The sequence below is a fragment of the Phaethon aethereus genome (assembly GCF_964289735.1).
Source record: "Phaethon aethereus genome assembly, chromosome: 1".
NCBI lineage: Eukaryota > Metazoa > Chordata > Aves > Phaethontiformes > Phaethontidae > Phaethon > Phaethon aethereus.
The window spans coordinates 108,540,588-108,563,884 of NC_138575.1; the positions used below are offsets into that span (position 1 = coordinate 108,540,588).

A 23,297-nucleotide genomic window follows, 5' to 3' on the forward strand; every position below is an offset into this window, starting at 1 on the left:
TGTCATTTTTGTATCCACTTCTCTGGTGGAGACACTTCCATTTACGGGAAAGTGATCTTACAGAAAAAGCTCTCCTCCCCCTTGTTTCCCTTCTTTTATTTTGCCCTGATTCCTTTTTCTTGTCAGGAATTGATTCAGAGGAAGAATGGCACAAGATTTCAAATCCTTTGACTGCTCACAGACCCATCTCTTTTATTGCCATTTTGTTGCGGCTTTCAAACTCTCTGGATTGTTGGGTGGAAGAATGGTTTTTCATATGCTTTTTCAGTGGGGTACCCAGATGGCAGTCACTCATCCCTTGCCTGTTGCAGAAAGCACAGTCTAATCCATCTTACTCACTGATGTCTCTTGCTGTTTTATAAGGATCAGCCAAAGCAAACTCCATGTAAAAAGTTCTCATCAGTAACAAACCAAAAAAATCACAACTGACTTGTAAGGCAGGGTGGGACGGTGTGCCCTGGCAGGCACCACCCTCTTCGCCATGGCTCTAGCTTTAGGCATAGAGACCTCCAGAAGGATGTGCAATGCTAGCAACAGAGACAAGCACATGTCACAGGACTTTTCACCTGAGAGACAGTGGCTTTATTCTGTTATCTCCAAACATCATCTGGACCAAAATAGGAACGCATAGAGAAGGAAGAAACAAGGTGATTCTGTGATTCAGAAGTAGCCAAGACTTCTCTCTTCACCTCCTGCTGTGGCTGCTAGAGACAGGCAACAAACCAGCAAGGTTTCTAATCAGCCTGGCTGGTAGCATGTTGCAAACAAGACTTTTGTTTCCACTACTCAATTCCAGATCTGAGCTCTTCCTTCCTTGTCCTGGAGTATTTATAGTAAGTCCAGCCAAGATCCCGTCATTCACTGTGTGCAAACTGAGCTGATATTCCACCTATTAGGATGCAAGTCAGGCTCTTTTCCTCCTTTTGTAGCCTGGCAGAGAGGGAAGCTTTCTTGAAAAGGGAAAGAACATTTTGATCACCAGAAAAGAACCCCCAGTGATGCTGGCAAAGGGGGAACAAATATATGAACCTTCTGGGGGGAAAATGAGGCTTTCAAAGCACAGGTACGGTGGAAAGAGGAGTTAAAAATAAGGTCACAGAACAGTACAAAAGAAGTAGGTTAATTTTAATTTGTGGGACATGGGGTAATTTTGAAAAGTCAGCAGGAGTAGGAGTCAACAAGGGCCAAGGCAGAAGGTGCTGCTTTGGGAGGAAAGCACATGCATAAGTGGGGGTGTGTTGCAGGGGATTTAAACTAGGAATACCTAGCGAAGAGAAATGCAATGAAGAACTTCAGTTTAGAGATTAGCTGAGGTGGAGAGGAAGATTTTGGAAGTGTAGCATCTTAGTAGCATCTTAGTAATCTTAGGAGACTGGTAAAATGGAAGTTGGATGTCTGGGATGCTAGAATGAAAGCACTTAGATTTGGGAGGGGTTGGAGAGAAAGGTCAAAGATAACAGCTGTTAGAAAGAGTGAAGCAGAGAACGGAGGAACTGTTCAGATGAAGAAATAAAAGAAAGGAACTCCAAGGTCATTATTGGTAGGGAAAGCAGCCTACATCATACAGTTGGGCAGGAGATTTCTCTTCTATCCCCATGGGCAGAGTTACTCCACTGTCAGACTAGAGGAATAGACGCCTAATACATAATGCCTGATGTGTGTTTGAAAACTGTTGCACCGAAGCCTTGTTTCCCCATAGCAATGATGCTTGATGTTTCAATGTCTCCTCACACTGAAATTCAATTATATTGTTTAAATCTCTACATGAATCAGGTCCTGGAAAAAGAATTTGCCAGTCAGAGTGATGATTGTAGCACTGACATAAGCTGGGAGCAAAGTATAGCCACAAAATTTCTCTGCCTCACAAAGCAGCTGAGTTTTTAGCTATTTTCCATTCCACAGTGGGGTAGGATTTCTCATGATATTCATGTGAGAGACACAGAAAGTTAGTCATAATAACAAGTAGTACTTAAAGTACTAACCAAGGAAGTGAGAGAACAAGTCCCTGCTCACCCTGATGGGGACTATGTAATCAAAGGTGGTCTCTGACTCCAGTGATGCACTAATTATTGGACTATTTGAAGGTGTCCCCCAGTTTCTCATGTATTACAGACACCATCAGCCTGTGACATAATTAGTGGGCATGGGAGAGCAAAATACTAAGTCTGCAGTCCAATAGACTGACACTCATCTGAGCATTGGGGAATCCAGGTGTAAGCTGCTTTGATCACAACAGGAGTGCCCTGGCTGTAGAAAGACTGACTAACCTGAGGTTTCTGTGTGTCATCAGAAAATTTACTTCAAACTGAGAAACACTACACAACTTCATGTTTCACTTGAAATATTTGTTCAAAGTCCAGCTTTTGATCAACTGGCATTTTCCAATGAAACTTTGTATTTTCTGAGAAAATTCTTAGGCAGCTGTAGCTGTCAACACGTCTAAAGTGTGATACTGCCCTCTGATAACTGGCACATATGTACCTCAGCATATCAATTTCTGCATTTTCATGCAGCCAGAGGAGCAAGCTGTTTTCCTTAGCTACTTACCAATACATCTCACATACAAGGAACAAGAACTTTTCTTGAAGTATGGTATGAACTTAGGTCTCCAACACCTCTCTGTCAATGCCATAATTTTTCGATCTCACTCAAATCAGCTAATACTCCCCATGAGAACACAAGACTTGCAAACACATTTGGATATATGAGTTATGGGCCAATGATTAGAGGCTTCTACTCTCAACATTACATTTGATAGTCATTTAAATTGACATAAGGAAGCAATTTCTAGGGTTGATCTGTTACTGTTATTATTGCTCCAACTTCTAGTAGAAATTCAAAAGGCTACAGATATAGTGTCAATTTGAAATTTAAGTCCCTTCAGCTCTCTCATATTTTGGTTAAGTGAAATAGCAGACTTCCACTTTAATTGCTGGCTTTTCAGTTTTTGTCTTGAAAAAAAAAGACATAAGCAACAAGTAAGCAAAATTAAAGAAATCAAGAAAAAGGTGTGTTTAAATATAATACACAACCACATGTACTACAATCATTTTCATCCAATGAAAATGCGTTGTTTCCAATATAACATGCAGCACACACATAAAATCTACATTCTGTTTGTATGCAGACTTGGCACAATTTTTGAAACCCCGGTCATCTTGCAGGGCCCTACATTTATTTCTGAACTGCTTCACTGGAAAACAGAATTTAGAAACAGCTTGTGGGAGTGGGGAATCTGTTAACAACTCAACAAAAATATTGATCTCCTCATGAAGTTCAGTGGGGAGACCTATAAACTGAGGATCGATGCAGAAATACATTTGCTCCATGAACTGTGCTGTCAGGGTAATGATGTGACAAGGCAAGGTTTGCAATTGCACTGACGAGCGCTGGTTGGGAGGATTCTCCTATCATCTCCAAATCGGTTTTGCAAAGGGTTTTGTTTTGGTTTTTTTCAGCCGAGGCCAACGTGATGCTGTTTGCTGATGTTCCAGTGGGCAGGCACCCTCATACCTGTCCGCAAAGTCCACCTGGGAGGTCTTCGGCCTCCCTGGCGAGCTGCTGACCAACACCCCTCCGTCCCTCACCCACCCACGGCGGTGGAACCAACCTGAGAGGCTGCCACTCCTTTCGGAGCTGTTGTGGGAGCTGGTGGTGCTGAAATCCTGTGACTGGTTGTGTGGCAATCTATTAGCCAATCCCTCAGCCACGCGGTAGTCGGGGATGTAAAGCAAGGCTAAGGGTTAAAGGGCAAAGGTCACAGTGGCGTCGTGTGATTAGTTGACAGCACAAGCACATGCAACACATGCAGTTAGCAAGTCAACGGCAGATGTGGTGGTGCAGCAAGTTTTAATTTTGTTTTTAAGTGTATGCCTATCCTAGCCTAATGGGAAGCAGGTGGCTTGGTGATGAGCACAGGACAAAGAGGATTAAAAGCACAGAACAATATATTGTGGGATTGTGTGAGGTTCGGCATGCATGCAAGGTATGTAAGCATTGGTTACAGTAAACAGGGACAGTGTCTCACATACCAAATGATTTTTCTAATTCATGCATAGATGGTACAGTATAAAGTCAAGGGCTCTGGAAAATAAGAGCCATATTTACCATTGTTGCCTTTGCCTTGGTCTGGGAGAGAGTAACCGAATCCCATCAGGTCATTTTTTTGCTGAATTGAGCTTTTCCATTGGGGATCAGGTAAGTCGACAGCCAACTCATGGATGCTGTTGGAATGCAGTATCTGGGTGGTGGCATATGGCGTGGCTTGCGTTATTTGGCTGGAACTGTTGTAACTAGTTTTCGTGGTGAAGTCAATGCTGCTGTAAATGGCTCCATCGGAAAGCATAGTAGCTGTTTTATCTCCTTGCCCTGGCACTGGTGGCAGCACATCTGTGGTAAACATAGGGGAATGAAACAAATCAATGATGCACAGGAAGCCTGAAAGTATCAAGGTTTAAGATGAAAAATAAATGTGTCATTTTGCACGTTTGCATTTCAGCTGAGACAGGTCCATGAGCCAACGAAGGGAAGATGATGTACAACCATCGCCAAGCTATCAGCATCTGTGACAGGCCTACCACTTGTCCTTCACGTCTCACTGCCTAAAACCATCTTTTTTTTTTCCATACCTTCAACTGTGAAAATGAAGTTTGGAATATTTCTCTACTGAAGAATGTTTTCAATTGTTCACTCTATGTCAGAACCAATGAAACTGTCTGGGCTTCAGGGAAATGATGAAAGGAGTGAATATACAAATCACAGAGGAAACTTTCCCAGCAAATATGTAGCAAAACTCTTAAATGGATGCCAAAGATCTCAAAGCAATTTTTTTTAAGGGCATCACCTTGACTTCCTTGAAGTTTTATGCATCAGCTTATCTAACTTTCTTTTTGACATTAGCTCGCACATTCCTTCTTTGCAACAAAAGAAAAACCTGACAAAACCAAGTTGCTCCTGATATGTGAAAGAAAATCTGTTCTTCTGGAGGGATTTAAGTGATCAATCTCTTAAAATGGCAAAGCAGTGTTGGCAATGGAGAACAACTTGTTCAAATACTCTAGTACATTTACCTGAAAAACAGTACAACATATTTAACCGAATATCTGTTGACTTTTCTACATCTTTTGAAACCTATCACACACTGCAATTTGTACTTTTAATCAGTTAGATTGGCAATCTCTCTCCTTAGTAAACATTGTAGTGACCTTTGCTGGTGGAATACTAGATTTAGAAGCTGAGACTACTGAAGTGTGAACAATCTAATGATGACTGGCGTGATGTCCCAAGGAGAACCACGGCTCAGCAGATAAGCCTCTTCCTGCTCTGTCAGAGGTCAATATATCAGATGGTACTATTTTTACAATTTATTTCTACTCTGAAAAGTTGAGTCCATTCTGGATTTTACTTGTTAAAAAAACTGCATCATTTCTATTCCATTTGCTTTATATAGCTGGATGGCAGATATGGATTCCAACTGTTAGATCATACTTGAGATAATGCATACTCCTATAGTGGGGAAGTTCAGATCCTGTGCTAGGTATCACAGACATTTTTATATACCTTAATCCCCAAAGAGAAGAGATGATTCTTGCACCTAGACAAGGGTTTAGGTTCAGTTCCAGACCCAGTGCAACCTCAGGGAATACATACCATGGCCTCCTCCCACTGTTTTGGGTTTTTTTTCTCCTAGGATGAACATTTAGACCATAGAACTATTTTCTACTGCATCCATGTGTGCAACAGTGAACATTTTAATATGCACACTAATAACATCTGCAGTCTTAGCGCAACAACATAATATTAACAATAAATATGTCGATAACAAGCAGACAGACTGCAGAAACAGAGATTAAATTTGGGTCTATCAGTATGATCTGTTTTTGCAGACAACAACAGGGAAATGGGCACAATCAAGTATTTAAAATACCTTAATTGTATTACCTTACATCAGCAGATAAATTGTAAGTGCAAAAAACCTACAATTAATGCAAACTACAAGTCATATTTCAAAATCAGGTTATTACTTTCTATCTGCAGACATCCAATGTGCTTTCTAAGGGCAGTACGCAATCATAAAAGCGTCTATGTGCAAATACAGCATGAGATGTGAGAGACAAGCAGAGTCCTATCTTTCTTGCATTTCATCCACAATATGAAGATTTTTCCTTTCATCAAAGTAAAATGGGTTGAAGTTTAGTAAATAAATTCTGTTGTTGATGTATAACATGAAGCAAGTCCAGCTCAACCTGTCTGTGTTGGATTTGCAGACTCATGGAAGTTAAAACTAGCAAAATGCTCACCTCTCAAGTACTCAGATATACATCTATCTTTTAGAGCACGTTTCTGCCAACTGAAGAGGTATCATCTCTATACAGTCATTTTAAAATGGAGAACTATTCATTTGCACACACTTGAAAGGAAAGTTGCGTAGTTTCCCACCAGCCAAAAATTTTCAGTCATTCTTACTATTAAGCTGAGGTTCTCCAGACATTCTGGGAATTTTCGGTACAACCACAGATTACTTTTTTGACCTCAATGAGATGTACACATTAATCACGCAAAGAGCTATTAAAATGCCATTTTGCAAAGTGCCATAATCACCTGGTAAAAATCAAGTGTGATTTTCCCACCAAGTTGTCATAGCAAAAAAACCCACACTGTACATTTCAGACCAAAGATGAGCACACATTTCTCACTGGACGCTTTCCCAAAATTCTCTCCAAAATCCAACTTTTTTCCTAACTCTTGAGATAAATGAAATAGTGGTGAAGTACTTCTTGAGGGAAGCTCTTTCTTGCTGCCTCAGGAGACGCGGTACCATTTTGTGGCTTTACGTGACTCCAAACCTAACCTGTGCTTCCCACTCACAGCCTTGCTCTCAACCGCCTTTCTAAGACATAACATGGATTTCACTCTCAAAGGCAATGTTAGAACTGCCTGCCTCAGCTCCTGAGTTTCCAGAGTGATTGATTGCCACCTTACTGTTTTCAAAATTCTTACAGGCTTTTTGTGTTATCCCAGACCTTTTAACCAGTAAAAGAGGCCCAAGTTGTCTCTATAGCAGTTAATTCATATTAAAAGACATCTGACTTCTAATACACCTTTAATGCAGAAGCATCCAAACTCAACTGCTGAAACAGCTAGGGATAAGTGGTCCCAAAACAGCCAGAATAGAAGTGTGAGCTCAATTGTAAAGATCAGGGGTGGAATTAAGCTGCTGAAATTCCAAATATAACTGTTGCATCTCTTGGACAAATTTGGACCTATGCCTCATACACACTGAAGCCAAAAGCTTTAAAATGTGCTTCCAATTTCAATTGTATAGAGCCAAATGCTAAAAGAAAATGGTAATTTTTCTGTATAATGTGAGCTTATGAAAAGACGGAAAAGTACTGAAGGGTTTTATTTTCAAGATATTCACAACAGAGGAGCTGGCAGATATTCAGTTGTCTTCTAAATATTATCAAAAGTTCTGCTTATTTTATAGTATTTTTGTAAGACAAGAGCTTTACAACTTTTTTATATGGAAAATAAGTCCAGAGTGTTTTGTTGTAATTTGAAGTCACAGTAGTCAAACCAGAAGGAAGAAGTTTTGCATGGGAATATAGAACTGATGTGAGGGATGGTTTTGAGAAGCAGATTCTGGTACAGTTCAAAACTGCATTCTTTTCACATTTATCAGTTTGATTGTTTTGTAGATTCTTTTGCATTTAAATGTATTTTTGATATATAAAGTTGTCTTGATTTTTGTTTACTTATTTATGTCTTTAAAATATTTATATACTCATTTACATCAGGAAGTCTTGTTCTGAACACCACTATGCAGAACTAGCTGTATTATAACATCACAGAAACCAAGGAAGTAACAGAGAAATGTGAATATTACTATGACTGTCAAAAAGCCGAATCACACATCTTGAAATTCCCATTTGAGTAAAATGTTTGAAAGAAAATAATCACTCTAAAGATTCATCACCATAATTACAAATCATTGCCTCATCTCCCCAAAGGTCCTCCCTCAATTCAAAATGGAAATAAAACCCTGAAAAATCTAAATAGTTCCTTTTTATGTATTCTTTCCTTTAATAAGAAGGAAAGATTCTGAAGACCTTTGAGGCCTTCTTCATGGACTGTGGTTGAGACTGAGAGCACTCTCTCAGCAGGAAGGGGCTGGGTAAGCTGGCAGCAACAATGTTCTTCTGTCCTTCTGCTGAAGGAACATCCTTCCTGCATCTCCTGAGCTCTCTGCTCTTATGGACATCATCTATCCCTGGCTACATTGCTCTGCACAGCAGATTGCTCATCTCCACACAAAAGGGAATGAGTTTGAGCAACAAATACATTTCTCTTGAGATTATAAGCAGACCCTGTCACACCCTCACCACTGTGGGGTAAATTGCAAACTAGACCTGCATTTTAAAGTAGAAAGAGACAAAGCAAAATGAACATTTTGAAGTCAATTTTAAATCAAATCTTGAGTCAACCATAGAAAGAACTATAACGACAGAAATATTACACAGTGTTTATCATAGATGTTAACTAACAGAAGCCTATTGTATACTACACGGTGACTTAATAAAATGAAACCTACCTCCACGGCCAAAATTGCCAAGATCATTGGGTCCATTAGTGCTGTTGTTTACTGGCAGACTTGTGGCAGGCCAAGAGTCTGCAAGCCAAGGATAACTGGGGTCACTTGCATTCAACAGACCTGGTCGACTGAAGCAGAATAAGAAAAAAAGATATACATACAAATATATATATATTTAAAAAATTAAAATACCTGTAACACAACTAGTGATTGAAGAGACCGTATCACGGCTCTCCTAACACTATACGTAATAAACAGTTTAAGAGACTTTAATTTATTTCAAATTAAAATTGTGTAGCCTTTGATGATTTAAAGACCTAGACCTTGAGCAGTTAATTATGGATATATACAAATCAACTTTGTCAGTAGAAGTGGGACTAGGCATCCGTTGTGATTCTGCCAGAATCCAAATGAACTCTGTTGTCTGTGTGAAACAGGGGTTAGGCAGCACCATCATGGGATCCTATACCAGGGCTGCATGATAAATTACCACCTCAAGGGAGCTATCACTCAAACTGATTGCTCCATATCAGCCATTTCCAGGACTTTGGGCTACTATTTCTTCCTTCCCCTGCATCCCAAATGCACGCCTGTCATCTACAGGCTGGTAACTCTTTCATTGAGCACTCTTGGATAGTTTAGAGGCAAACAGGTTTGAGTCGGATTAATGGGAAGTCCACAGCTATCCTTATCTGCCACCGCTGCATGGCTTTTATATCCCTGTAATTCCCAGCTTTGAGAGCGGTATTAAGGAGCGAGTATGTTGAAAGAGACGGCACACTCGGGCCCTAGGGCACCGTGCCTCTCTCACCCCAGGATAAACAGCCAGAAATTTAGCAAGGCAGGTGGATTGTTTGTATTTGTATTTAAGAGGGAAAACAAATCATTTCCTGCAGACACCCCCTTCCCCCAAATGAAAACAAAAACCCACCCACAGTTCTGCGAGTTCTCTAGGTTATTAATGCACTCATGAAGTTGGAGCAACATCTCTGATCATTGTACGTTATAGACCCCCGTCTGGCACAATCCCTAAGAGAAACATCGGTTTCTATGGAAACGGCAATAAGAAGACCCAGCCGCTTTCTTGCCACATCTACTCGCTCTCATTAGGCCTAATCTCTTTTTGCTAAAATATTGATTAAACAGGAGATTGGAAGTTATTACCAGGGCCTAATTACAATCTCCATATTGGCAAAGGGAAAATAGATGAGGATATATGGGCCCGTTATCAGCTTTTATCAATTTCAATTGAGTAGCCAAAGTTGTGGAATCCAGTCCTATCAATCTACAGCCTATTCATCATCCATGAATCATTTATTTCGTGATCGATTAAGTGTAATTGTTCACTCACAGCAATTTAGGGGGAGCCAATAAGGAGTCTTAAACAACAGCAACTTCATTTGCTAATGTCTAATTAATGCAATAAACATCCCGGTAACAAATGAACACATTCCTTGTGATATTTACTACTCATTTCTTCCAGGGCATCTGGGAGATATGAAACATCTGGGCTTGATTCCTCCAAAGTGCACAACAGATAGGTCATTAAGCCTTGTGGTAAGCTACTTAACTCCTCCTAGCATTGTCAATCTTCCAAATGATCGGTCGTTACCCAAGAGCATCACCTATAGCATTTTTCAGATCCCTAATTTTAAAAATAAATAGGATGGAAAGACCTTTATACAAAGAAACATACCTTCCATTGCTCATTAGTCCTCCATCTCCTCTTTGGAAAGTGACTGTGTTTTGGTTGAAAAAAACAGAACAAACAAACATACACACACACATGCACACACATATAAGACAGGGAAAAATCAATTAGTAATAATTAAAAGTAACAATTCAAACTGCTCAGTGTCTGAGATTGGAGGCCTCTTGGCATCATCACATAATAAAGTACAGAAAATATGAGAAAAGGATCAAACATGTTAGGGTTACAACTTGTTTAGGATTTCACTGCACCTTATTGACTAACATCAATTTGCCCCGTAACTTGCAAGGCAGACAGCCGCCTGGGTAAAAGGCCTGAATTTACCACAGGCCCCTTTATATGACTTTGTGTGGCAAGGCTGTGCCATGCGATGCAATTGTTTTCTTGGCACGCTTTTGCTTTGGTACATAATGACATTGCACCAGCGAGTTAATAACATCCTGTCATAATGCAGTAATATAATGTCACCACACAAATATGCCATTTCCTAGGACAAATACAAAGGGGTGGCAGCTCTGTTAGAGCTGAAGGGGTGAAAAAAAGCATACAGCTGCACTGTTTCCATTAGAAGTACAGTATAACAACCAGTATCCACACAGAAACGCAGACACGCCAGTTGCCCTGGGAAGAAAGAGTGTTCCAGTCTTGCCATGGGGGATATGCCAAGGATACGTTCAGAGGGAGACATTTGTTTTTATGGTTCCATTCATCGGTGTTTGACAAAAAACAGCCTATCCCTTATCTATCTTATTAACAGGATTACATTTCAGGGCAATATAGGTAAACCCACATTACTGGCAAGATGCTAATTGACAACATTTGACGCTCCTTTTTGAAGAACTGGCAAATAGTTTGAATCAAGGCCAACAGACTACTCTGGTTCTTAGGGCAATATCCCATTATTTATTGTCAGGCACAGATAAGGCAGTCTATTAAATTATATCAATGTCCTGGACATCTGCATCCTTACAGGCCCCTGACAAGATGAGGGTTAGAATTTCAGAGACGAATGGAAGAGCCTGTGGCCCATTTAATTTCAAATAGGCCTTGGTTTGGAAATACTATTTACCTTTGTAAGACAGACATTCCCATCATTAAATTATAGCTTACAGAGTATGTGCAAGATTTTCTAAATATTAGCCCAAACTACAATAATTCAAGATTAGGCTTTCTATTACACACCATTCTAATCAGAGAAAATTAATACCCCCATCAGAAATGCTGTGATCATTTAAAAAATTAGCAATGACATAAATCCACTGGGAAAATACTGCTGATACCTTATAGAATCTTGTCACTTTATTAACTCCCAGGATAATTTCACAGTCTACATTCAGCAAAGGGGATAAAACTGGCCCCTCTGGAAGCCCTGCTGGAAAAGTGCTTGGGTAGGGTGATTGATTAACCTTCACTACAGAACAGACTAATGTCAATATCAGAAAATCACTTCAGTCATACGTCACATCAAAATGGTTAATAGCTGAATTTTGGAAGGATGTAATTAAACCAATTCATGAAAAGAAAATCAAAATGCAAGTATGGGAAGTATTAAAAGTCTGTTTTGAAAAACAAAACACAGTAAAACATTGCAGCTAATTAATTTCAGAGCCAATGCTACTTTCATTCACATTCTTTCTAACAGGCTGTCAAATGACTGTATCACTTGTTCCTCAAAACTGAATAATCTGAAGTGCTGTGGACATCATGTGTGAATATGCAAAGAGGTGGGTACTGCCTGGCTATGTTTCAAAGTATGTTGGTCAAAAGTACATTAGATGCTGTTGCTTTTCTCCTCCTCCCTGTCAAATTTAACACTCCATTTCTCTAACTTTCTGCATTTGTCAAAGCAACAAAAAATAAGGAAAATGAGAAACAAAGGTGCATTCGGTAATAACCCTTATAAATAAAGTTTACAGATTGAAGGGAATTCCAGTAAAACATACTTTCTGAAAACTTCTTGGGATTATGCTATTAACTACCAGAAATAATTTTAAAGTAATATTGTCACCACTTACATAGCACATACAGGTGTGTGAGATTTTAACTATGCATGTCATATGGAAAAAAAAAAAATCAATACTTGTAGTCTTTAAAATATTTATATCCCTTGTGTACCCTTATCACGTAAAGATAAAATAGGGTAGCTAGTGGAGACTGCAGCAATGTTTGCCAGACAGATTTTATTTTCTGGGTAGTGAGGTATGGAAAAAACTCCAAGGCATGCTGTGAAAAACATATCAAGAAGACATGACATTGAAACCTCTTTGCTAGAGCCATAATTGCTGCAGGTTGGCTGTGGCATCCGAGCTTGTTGAGAAGAGACAGGTATCACAGTTTTTACCCTTTATACTTCCATCTCTGTATCCTGGTGGTAGTAACTGTTTCCTGGTTTTTTTCTACATTAAATAATCTTACACCTTCCCAATATAAACACTGAATCTTTTACAAAGAAAGGTATCTGTATCCTGGTGGTAGTAACTGTTTCCTGTTTTTTTTCTACATTAAATAATCTTACACCTTCCCAATATAAACACTGAATCTTTTACAAAGAAAGGTTCAGCTTAGCTTGCTAAAAAAAGAACTTGTCTTGCAGTAACATCGCTGTTCCTGCGGAAGACTGTGCTTGGCTCACCTGATGTGTATGGAACTGGGAAGGAACACGGGTTCTTTTGTTTTCCTTCCACCTTGTATACCAATGCATGGGTGGTTATTATCTTCATGAGAAAATAAAAAAGAAAGTATTTTAGTTACTATTCTTGGTGGAAGAGGCTCCGGAATATCAACTAAGCTACCCAAAATGCCTCTTAAGTGTGGACATGTCATCAGGATGTTACAGAAAAAAAATCATATTCCTGATGCCATCCATAAATGGGTTACCTGAGGCTGGATAGAGAAGGTGCCTTTCTTTTAGCATCAATATTGTGAAAGGAAAGACAGCTAACAACAGAAACTATGGTCAGGCTGCCAACACAAGCACTATGTTTATCATTCCTGCCGTACGTTTTGTCAGCATTTTTGCCTGCAGTCTGATTTCTGCAATTACAAAACAAGTCTAAACACCTGAATACGAGCATATTTAATGCAATGCAGGCTTGTGGATGTCACTGTAAAAATAAAACACACAGACAGCTGGCTTTATTCATCCTGCCTCCACTTCAAAAAGAAACAGAGCAATTTCAAGGGGCAATGTAAGAGGAGGAAGGGAAGGATGTCCCTATCACTGACCCACCCATCTCCCTTCCTTTTTATCACTGAGGAAGCAAAAAAGCTCTTTCAGCACTCTTTGCATCTGATATATGTTCTTAGAAAGGCTGAAGACCTGCAGGGATGAGATTGGTTTTCAAAAGAAGATGAAAAAATAACCTCTGCATAGAGAGATTTTGAAGGAATCCCCACCAGCTTATACTTCAAGGACTGTAAAAATTCAGAAATATAATCCAAAGTGCATTTCAAATGCATAAATATTTAAGGAAATTATATTGTATATATTTGTATGAAGAACAGCATACGTTAAGGAGGTTTTCACATGCTTTTTATTAAATATATAAGGAGGTACCCAAACCATTTACTAATATTATCTGACAAGGTTAAACTTAATCTTCATGCCTGCTAGAATTGGAAAAATACGGCTGTATAGTAAGTTGACATTCTGAGGCAATAAAGCTTTAGAAATCTTTAGAAAGCCTTCTGTATGCCTATCTCTACCAGGCCACATTTTCCAACTGCAAATGAAAACTTTAATGTTGCAAGCCAAGTCTCATTCCTTTTTCTGATAAGCTGTTCCTCAAATACGAATGTAGATTAATCCTCTTTTAATAAGCATTAACTCAGAACAGATAATCAGCATATGAAAATTCCATCAAATCTTCTGTCTAACTTTGGAAGATTCTGTCAAACAATTTATCCTCATTTAACAATTTCAGGAGTTGCACATAAAATGTGTAGCATTCCATAATTCTCTATTTTTAATTTGTTTTTGTTTACTCAGTTTCATGAAATCTTTAATCCCAAGGAGCACTAGTCACTAAATAAGCTTACCTACTCATAAGTGAAAATACGTATTTACTTTATTTGCCTGGCTGATGGTCTAGACACTTGAAAACACCTGGGTATTCAAGTGAGTGGGTACTGGCACAACAACGAGTTTGAGGGCACAGAAAAGATAAGCAGACAAATGAAATTTCTCTTATTTCTACAAATGGATTCCATGACTTTGTTGTATAGGTCTTTATACCCAAAGGTGAAAAGAGAATTGCAACTTCCAGTACAAAATAAACAAATTCTTTTCTATCATTGCAATATGGGAATGGAACAATTCATCTATTATGAGAAGTGGTCAGATATCTCTTTTGTGTCATCTATCTTTTCTTGGATCATGTAGAAACCCACAGTCCGTGTTTATATCTAGGCCATCTGAGTAAAGGGTAACCATAAAAATAAAAATAAAAAACAGTGCAGCAGTACATTAGCTTTTACAGAAACTCACAAAAGTAAGACCAATCCCTTTTATATCTCTTTTATATCACAGAAAAGATGACTGAAAAGGGGTAACATTTGTATTTAATGTCTCTGTGCCAGATTTGGTTTTGCTGATAGTATGTCATGGTCCCAAAAATGTATACTTCTTGTACAGCTGCAGATGATGACACTATTACTTACCAGTAGTAATCTAACAAGCATAGTTGAAAATCATATGTTTTGTAGTACTGATATTACTGAGAATCAATGCTTGGTGAGTCATGATGGGGGATAGGGAAGTGGAGGAATAGTCATGTACAGAATTGTGACTCAGTAACTACTGGAGTCAGTTCAACTGAAAATAAGTAAAAAGATTTAGATATGATTTTCCATGTCACTTTATTTGTGACCATCTGAGCAATTGATCAGTGCTTACGAAAATGTTCACAAAGACAGAAAGCTTAATGAATGTAACTCAATCAATTATTCTTCTCCAGCACAAATCTTTACCAATAGTGTGACATTTGCTGTTTGCTCTTCCCCTACACAGAGCATTACAATAGTTTAGTCACACAGCAGAAATTATATTTCTTAGGAGCCTAATGACAGAATACAAATAACAAATCATCCCAGTGAATGACCCACAATCTGAAGATTGCCAGAAAGAACATTTTTAGCAAGTGATTATATAACTGCAGAACCTGGACTTTTCAACAACTATTTTTAGTGTTTTAAGTTCTATGCATGTGCATAACACATATGCAAATACAACTGAAGAAAAACGAAATAAACAACTTTTACATCAGAAATAACTGAAAAAATAGGTTTTTGTTTTGTATCTGAAACAGAGTAAGTACATGAATGTTCCACTAATACATTAAATCCTCTTTATTACACAGTCAAATCAGCACGTTCTGCAACTTTCTGAAGGAAGAATTTAAAGCAGATGTATGAATAAAAAGGGTGCGCCTTCTAAAACCTGAGTATATTACAATAAATTAGTCTTTAGTAAAACTGTATTGTCAGCTGCCTCTGATGAGATTCTGAAAGATACATACCACTGTCTAAATATTTAGATCTGAAACCAAACTGTTTATGAATCAAAACTTTGAAGGGAACAACATCCAGTTGTGCCTGTTACCAAATCTCCACAAGCATAAGATATGTTTGTCTACATGATATTAGAAATGACAAATTCAAATCTTAGGGAACTAATGATGTTTCTTAGGGAACTCGGGTATAAAGATAGAAAACATGAACTATGTTCTTTCATAAGAATAATTTTTTTTAAAATTAATGATTATTTTTTGGACTTGACTACTGGATGACTTAGGTTCTAAATGCCTCCAGAAACGATTATAGGCCAGGAAATAGAACTATGTGCTGTTGTAGTTCTATAAAGTCTATTAGATGCCAAAACTATTTTTTAAAAAGCAAATTCTTGGCAGTGCCTCTGACATATCCTAGTTGCCCAGCACACGTGGATCAACTGCACTAAATCATGCACAGTCACTCTGGCTCCTGCACAACCCTGTGTCATGCCAGTGTATGCTACGAAGATGGTGGAAGAAACTCACCACAGTTACAGACAGCTGAGAGTGGCATAATCATAGGAACCAAATGCCATGATGCATTATTTCATTTTGGAAAAAATCCTATGTTTTGTCTCAAAGAAAAGCAATAAAGCATGTAGGATAAGATGTGTTGTGCCACAACTTACACTAACTTGAGCAAACCTGCTCGGAAGCCAGAGGAGCAATTCCTGAGCCCCCAGAACTCCTCCACGAGGACGTCTCCCTCACAACATCACAGGCCCCTGGGGCAGACACCACCACCTTCGCTCACCTGCCTCAACAGTCATCTGTTCTTTGCTGCTAAACTCAACACTCAGGCTATGGCTGAAGATAAGCAAGAGAGAGAAAGCAGCTAGCTGAGCATGAGGACCAGTTCAGCAATGCAGTAGGAAGACTGGCATCTATCACGTGGAAGGTAAAGGGGAGAGAAGAAGAGGCAGATTTGTAAGTGCAAGTGATGGCCCAAGCTACACGCCAAAAACTTTACAGACTTCCGCTGGAAAATGCTGAGATATATCAGCCTTTTACACTGTAACATTGAGGTATGATTATTTTTGAGTTTTTGAATCTCGAGCTTAGGTGTGAGAGCAGAAGCTATTTGTATTAATTATTACTATTAATTGCATGCTCTATTTTTCCTGGCTATCCATATGTTGACTAAGCTGTTTGCAACCTGCTGTTTCAGCCACACTTCGTTTATTCTTCACATATCTTTAGTCACTCTTACAATAATGGTCTACCGTATGGTATGTTTATTAAAGATAGGAAAATAGGATATCAACTTTGAATTGGGCAGGCAGAAAAAAACCAAATGCTTCAATTTCAAAAACACAGTAAAGGCAATGCATGCATAGGTTAATTGCTAGATTGCTTGAAGATCTGAACACCTCACAGTAAGGCCAACGTATATGCAACTAACAGCTAAAGTACAAGAAAGTTCCATTTCTCCAGTTAGATCTTAAAAAATGCTTGACATACTTTTTTTGCGCTTTAAAATCAAAATTCAGTTATATACAACTAATGCTTGTTTATGTTAAGTTAGTTCAAGCATCTTGTCCTGCAAAAACGCATTATTTCCAGGAGACAGATGAGTAAGAAGTACGCAGAATTATAATGACAGACACATTAATGGTGGTATATTTTATGTTCCCCTGGAATCACCAGGAGAATGTATGCTACATTTTTATCACAAATAGGCAGCAGAAGTATTTCTCCTTGTATTTGTTTTTAATTCTGCATATCTCGCATGTTCATAAACACTTAGATAGCTAATGTTTGCAATGACGTGTTGGTGAGGTAAGAGACAGACTAATGGACAGTACCTGCAGGGGTGAAGGTGAAGGACTGAACTGCAAAACAAGAAAGCAAACATATGTGAGTTACACACCCTGATAATAAGTGCTAATTGCAGGGCACCAGGTTCCTCTGTAATTTACTCAGTTGTGGTTGAATATCATAAGCAGGACATAACACTTGAGTTTAAAGCACTAACCAGCCAGCAGCCAATGAGAAATGATGGTTGGAAAGGTGAGCAGTGCATTTGGACAGTCACATTTGAAGACTTTCTGTGTGGACATGCTCTTCTCCAAATTATAAACATTAAGATGAATTTTGAAGTATGATCTGTTATGAACTTTCCTTGCTGAAAGCATACACTGTTTCATAATTCTGATGATTGGGCATCTGTGTCATGATGCAATGTGCACATTACACTTAGATGCAGCAAACACCATGAGAAGGAATGAGTTGCAGGAGACACGCTGTTTATAATGACTATTATAATTATTTACACCTATGCATTTTAAAGTATAAAAGACTTTGCTCTCCATCCCCTCTCCCGAACATGCCAACTCACATACAGGGCTAATAATTCTGCTTTTTGAAAAAAGAGTAGTCTTAGCTTGTGTCCAAAGTTTATGTATAGGACTGTTTCCTAAGAGGAATAACAGTAACAGCTGCCTCTTAATATGAAAAATCTTGGTATCTAGACTGATATTTCAGATAAACACATGTGTAGGTGTGTGTGATATATTAGTTTCTCAATTAACACCACCCCACTTCTCAGACAGTAAAAGTCATTGCTCTTAAAAGAAAGAAAAAAACACCTCAGCAAGAAGCATAACCTATGAATGATATAGGCCACATGGTGACACAAGGTGAGGTTCCACAGAAACCGAGTCAGTCCAAGAGCCACTGAAAGGGCCTCTTCCTCCCTCTGCTTCCACTGCTCATCTGATTTCTTCTTGGGCTGCCTTGTTTCACTAAGCCAGTGGAAAACTAATCCAGCAGAAGGGACTGAAAAGCAACATAGAATAGTTTCCTTCTGGTGCAGTGAGCCCAGTCACGGACATGGAGGAGTCTGATGATGGCTAACGCTAAGGTGAGGAGGCATAGGACAGTTTGGTTGCGAGCAGAGAACACACATAGGTTTTTGGCAAGTTGTTAGAGATGCTCAGCCACTTCGGGAACCATGTCCTCGGGTTCGCATGTGATAACTTGTAAATAGAAGAGTACTAGTGTAACTTTAGTGTGATAAAATGTCAGCATTAAATATGCTGTGTCCTCAACTGTGCAAATCTTGCTCCAAAAGGAAATGTTTTCTCTTTTTAAATGTTAATAAGCACTACAAGAGAACCTGCCCCAATATTTGAAGAACAGCTTTTTTGTGTTAAATTAGGCTTCATTTTATGGTAATTCACCTCACTTCCTAAAAATCCATAAGAATCCTGAAGCACAGAATAATACACAAAACAAACAGGTTGGGGAAGGAAGAAAATATTTTCATTTGACAAATGTATTTATTTTTCCAGATGTAGTTTTCAAAAACTAATTTATAACTGGAGCAACACATTTGGTGCAAGAGGGATCACACTGTGAGGGAATTCCAAGGTGTTCTAACTCCAAGACAAAACTTTTTATGACTTCTACCATAGGTAAATTTTGACCACACTTCTCTGTCTAATACATCACTCTCTTCTCCTCTAACTATAGGTATGGAGTCACTGATTAAGTACCTCCATTCATTTGCCATGCACATAGCTTCAAAGACATGGAAATGTATAGGAATGAAGACGATGACCAAATACTCTTTCTGACCTTCCTTGTAAGGGTCTAGTCTAATTCATGTTTAAGGACATAAGTGGAGCTGGACCACTAACAGAGTGCCTTCTGAGCAAGGAGCAAGAGTTACAATTAATCCTCTTTGTACTTTTTTATGCTAGATGTGCTGGAGATGTAAAAATAAAGACTGTGATATGATAATGATGAAATGCGGTACCGAGCAATGCATTTAAAGCTTCTCATACACCAGCATTTTCACAGCATACATTTAAAACAAGCATACAAAATTCACCCAGGCCACCTTTGCTTTAAGTTCAACATGTTTTTTAAGTAGGTTTAACAGCACCTGTTCTCTTCATGAGAGAATCTGACAAGATGGTAATAAATAGTTACTGTTCTTACCAGCATAATTGCTGAGCCCCTTCCTCTTCTTTCTGCGCCAGTACAGCCAGATGCTGAAACCCATCAGAATGACCCAACATGCACCACCGATGCCAGCTATAAAGGCAGGCTGTTTGACGACATCAGTGATTTGCTCAGTTATGCTGTTGTTATTTTCAGTGATGACAACTTCATTACGACCTCCTGCACAAAAGAAATTCGACAGAATGTTGTTATTATGGATTCTGTAATACAAACAAGAAAAAAGTACTGAAAGTGAAAATTAAAAAAAACAGTAATGCACCTCAGAAGAATCATCCACAGTAGGAGAGCTTTAATGAGTACCAATGCACACCTGAAAACCAATATTTCTAGAAACTAAATCCATAATCTATTGTGATTTTGCAAACATATATTTGAAAAGATAGCTCTACAGCACTCTCCCAAGTAATCTAAGAGATGACAGTCCAGAGCGCCTTTTTTAACAACATACATATTTGTTGGTTTGTTATTACATAATTATAGACAGAATACAATGATGAGAAAATGGATCATAGGAAACCAATTAAAAAAAAAAATCAAGCGGTCAATAAATAGCTTTTTCCAAATGAGAAATCCAAATACAAAATATGCTACAACATTAAAAGACAGTGCCTTCTCTCAATGTTGTCAGCATACCAAAAATTCTTACTTAACTCATTTGGTTTTGCTGCATGCTAGAGTTTCCAAATTTAAAATAAAACATAAAATACATGTATTTTCAACTGGGGCAAAGATGCATTTTCCAGAAATTATTTCATGGGGAAAACCATCCATACAAATCCTAAGTGCACCAGCTTTGACACAAAACAGAAAATCATGTAGTTAACTGTAAGCTCCAAACAATCACAGCAACAGATGTTATTTTTTTCACCTAGAAGAGGCATGAAAATTCTTAACATCAATCTATAAGAAATAATTATGACATGGAATACCAATTAAAGTGACATGCATCAAAAATTACCATATAGGATCTGAAACTGTGTATATTACATTAGAAAACAGTAAATTTCAGTAGATGCTCCCATTGTTTTTTTCCCCTTCTTTCTCTAAAAGGGAACTTCTCGAAAAGGAAAAGCTTGGTATCTGGCTTGAAAACAAATGCTCATAAAAAATGTGAATGGAAATTTAGGGAATGCTAAAGCATAGTTCCAGGGCCAGCACTTTTCTACTTCAAACCTTCCCTTGTCAAAAATGGTTAGTTCTAAAATTAGGAAAGGCGGAACACAATTTTCTGCAAAAAATATGAATACTGATTAGATGTACGTTTGATATAAACTGCCCACATCTGCAGTTTTGAAATTGGTGAAAGAATTATCCATCATTTCCTGTAAAAGCATTTATATAGCTCAACCCTTGAAATGTGTACGCAGCATGATCAGATGCCCGTACGCATGCTGAAGAGCTGCAAGAGTAGCTGCTCTGCTGAGGGAAAAAAGATGCAAATACCACGATTCTCAGTTATGGGAGTCTATCGCACACATGAAAAGGTGGTAGAATATGGCAATAAAATACTGAAATGGTCATTCAGAGGTAATCCTTAAAAGTATCGCAGCATTATGCCTTGCTGTGAAAACGTATGTATTCCTCTCGTGTAATTCAGCAACGGTTGAGTTCACTGCTCACCGCTTTCACCAGAACGGCCCCCGTGTCAGCGCTCTGGCTTCAGTCTAAAGCAACCAAACAGGGTTGCTGGCTAAAGCAGATGTGAGAAGTCTGACACTTCCAGTTTTATTTCCACGGACACCTCTTTGCAGGAGACCCAGGGTCTACGCCAGTCGAGTTGCGAGTGAGGATCCCCGCCGAGGGCCCGCCGGGCTGAGCGTGCCCCAGTCTGCCCCACTACCCCGGCCTGGAGGCAGCCTCAGGCCCTACGCTGCCTTCAGAGCTGCGCCGAGCGGCTCGGGAAGGGACGCGCTGCGCTGCCTTACGTTGCTATCGCACTGTTCATGATCTCGGTGATTTTATTAAGCTTTCTCTCTTTCAGCGCCATGTCAATATTTAGTAATGATGACCGTCTGCTTTTGCAAACAGACTGTTGGAACTGTGCTAGAGCTTGGCTTGCTTTCAGTGGTTCTGCGCAGGAAACAAAACAGGCTTCCCGCAAGCAACATAGGTGCCACAGAAGGGTGCTGACAGACCGCGCCTGCTAATGCGTAAAAAGGCAGCACGGCAGTACTGGTGACAGGTACCAGTCGATACTGGCCACGCTGGTAAAGCTTCACCAGCATCACGGCCTGGTAGCTGCGGCCGTCCTGTCCAATACTTTCCTGTTTTGCCTTGCCGCTGCCAAAGGCCCGGCGGCTTCCCGTCCTGGTGCAGCAAGCGAGAGCAGAACTCACTGAGCACCGGGACGAGGAAAAGAAGGGAGACAGCGGTGGCTCCCTTATGGGATTTCCCCCTTTTTTGTCTGCCCATGGAACGAATCCATAGGGGCACACCAGTGCTGAAAGAAGAAGCGCTGAGAGTAAAACTAGCAGGAAGAGCCACTCTATGCCATGCTTTTCCAGGCACAGAATTGATTCTCTGGTAGAAATCAGCATGGGAGTTGATGTTGCTCTAATTGCCATTAACTTTCAGTTAATTTCTGTGCCCTTTGGAGGACAGGTAAAGGCAGCGGGACGGTGAGGAAACAGGTAATGTCGGCGCTGCTTTGGGCGCAGCTGTGCTGCCATGGAGAAGGGCAGGCGGGGAAGTGCTTCAGTGACCCCAGCTTCGGGAGCGGATGCTCCTGGACTCAAGAAAAGAACAACTGCTTCCCTCTAAAGCCTCCAAAAAGTCTGAAGATGCCATTTTCTTCTCTAAGGTCAGAAACCAGTCTTTTGAGGATGAAGGATGTTAGAGCTAATTGCGGAGAGCCTGAGGAGAGCTTTCAGTGGACTTTACGCTCTCCCTCTCTTCTACAGGAAGGTGCAATCTGTCTCCAAACCACCTTCTAAAGTTTGCAGTCTGGTTGTTTGCTCTTACCCTTCAATGCCCAGCAATTACAATTGCAAAAGTAATAATTCATTTAAATGTCAGAATAACATATGCTTTGTGAATTCACCGACTGGAAAATAAATGGATACAGATGAATGTTACCCACTGACGTTTGATAAAATTAATACAATCGTTGGGGTTTGGGGAAACAAACAGCATTAATTTTGTATTTCTTTATATAATATTTAAGCAGAAGTACTAAATATGTCATCTAAGGTACCAGTGTACTATTTCATATACTGCAGGTGTTTCTGTAACAATGCTGTCAGTTCAACTAATTAGAACATAGACAAGGGAAGTGTGCGACCTGTAACGCTCCATTGTTCCTGAAGACAAAAACATAATGAAATATAATGTCTTCCTCCCATTGGAGAGTAATGAAGAACAAAACTAATTTGTCGGACCAAAAATTAATTAGACACATCAGATTCGATTGTACCTATTACTGTGAAAGTTTGCAGCTGTTCCTCATATTATTATGCCAATGATGGAATGTAAGAGTGAA

The 23,297-nt window shown here is 39.3% G+C and overlaps 1 protein-coding gene across 1 annotated transcript in view; it reads right to left on the reverse strand.

The window, feature by feature from the left end:
- Nucleotides 1-23,297, reverse strand: part of ROBO2 (roundabout guidance receptor 2) — a gene marked incomplete at both ends in the record, with an annotated part of 481,425 nt that overhangs the window by 44,324 nt on the left and 413,804 nt on the right. The window contains 6 exons of the mRNA XM_082008177.1: nucleotides 3,611-3,736; nucleotides 4,108-4,389; nucleotides 8,591-8,718; nucleotides 10,287-10,329; nucleotides 17,656-17,682; nucleotides 19,796-19,978. Of these exons, the coding sequence (XP_081864303.1) occupies nucleotides 3,611-3,736; nucleotides 4,108-4,389; nucleotides 8,591-8,718; nucleotides 10,287-10,329; nucleotides 17,656-17,682; nucleotides 19,796-19,978 (789 nt within the window). The remainder of the gene's footprint in view (nucleotides 1-3,610; nucleotides 3,737-4,107; nucleotides 4,390-8,590; nucleotides 8,719-10,286; nucleotides 10,330-17,655; nucleotides 17,683-19,795; nucleotides 19,979-23,297) is intronic.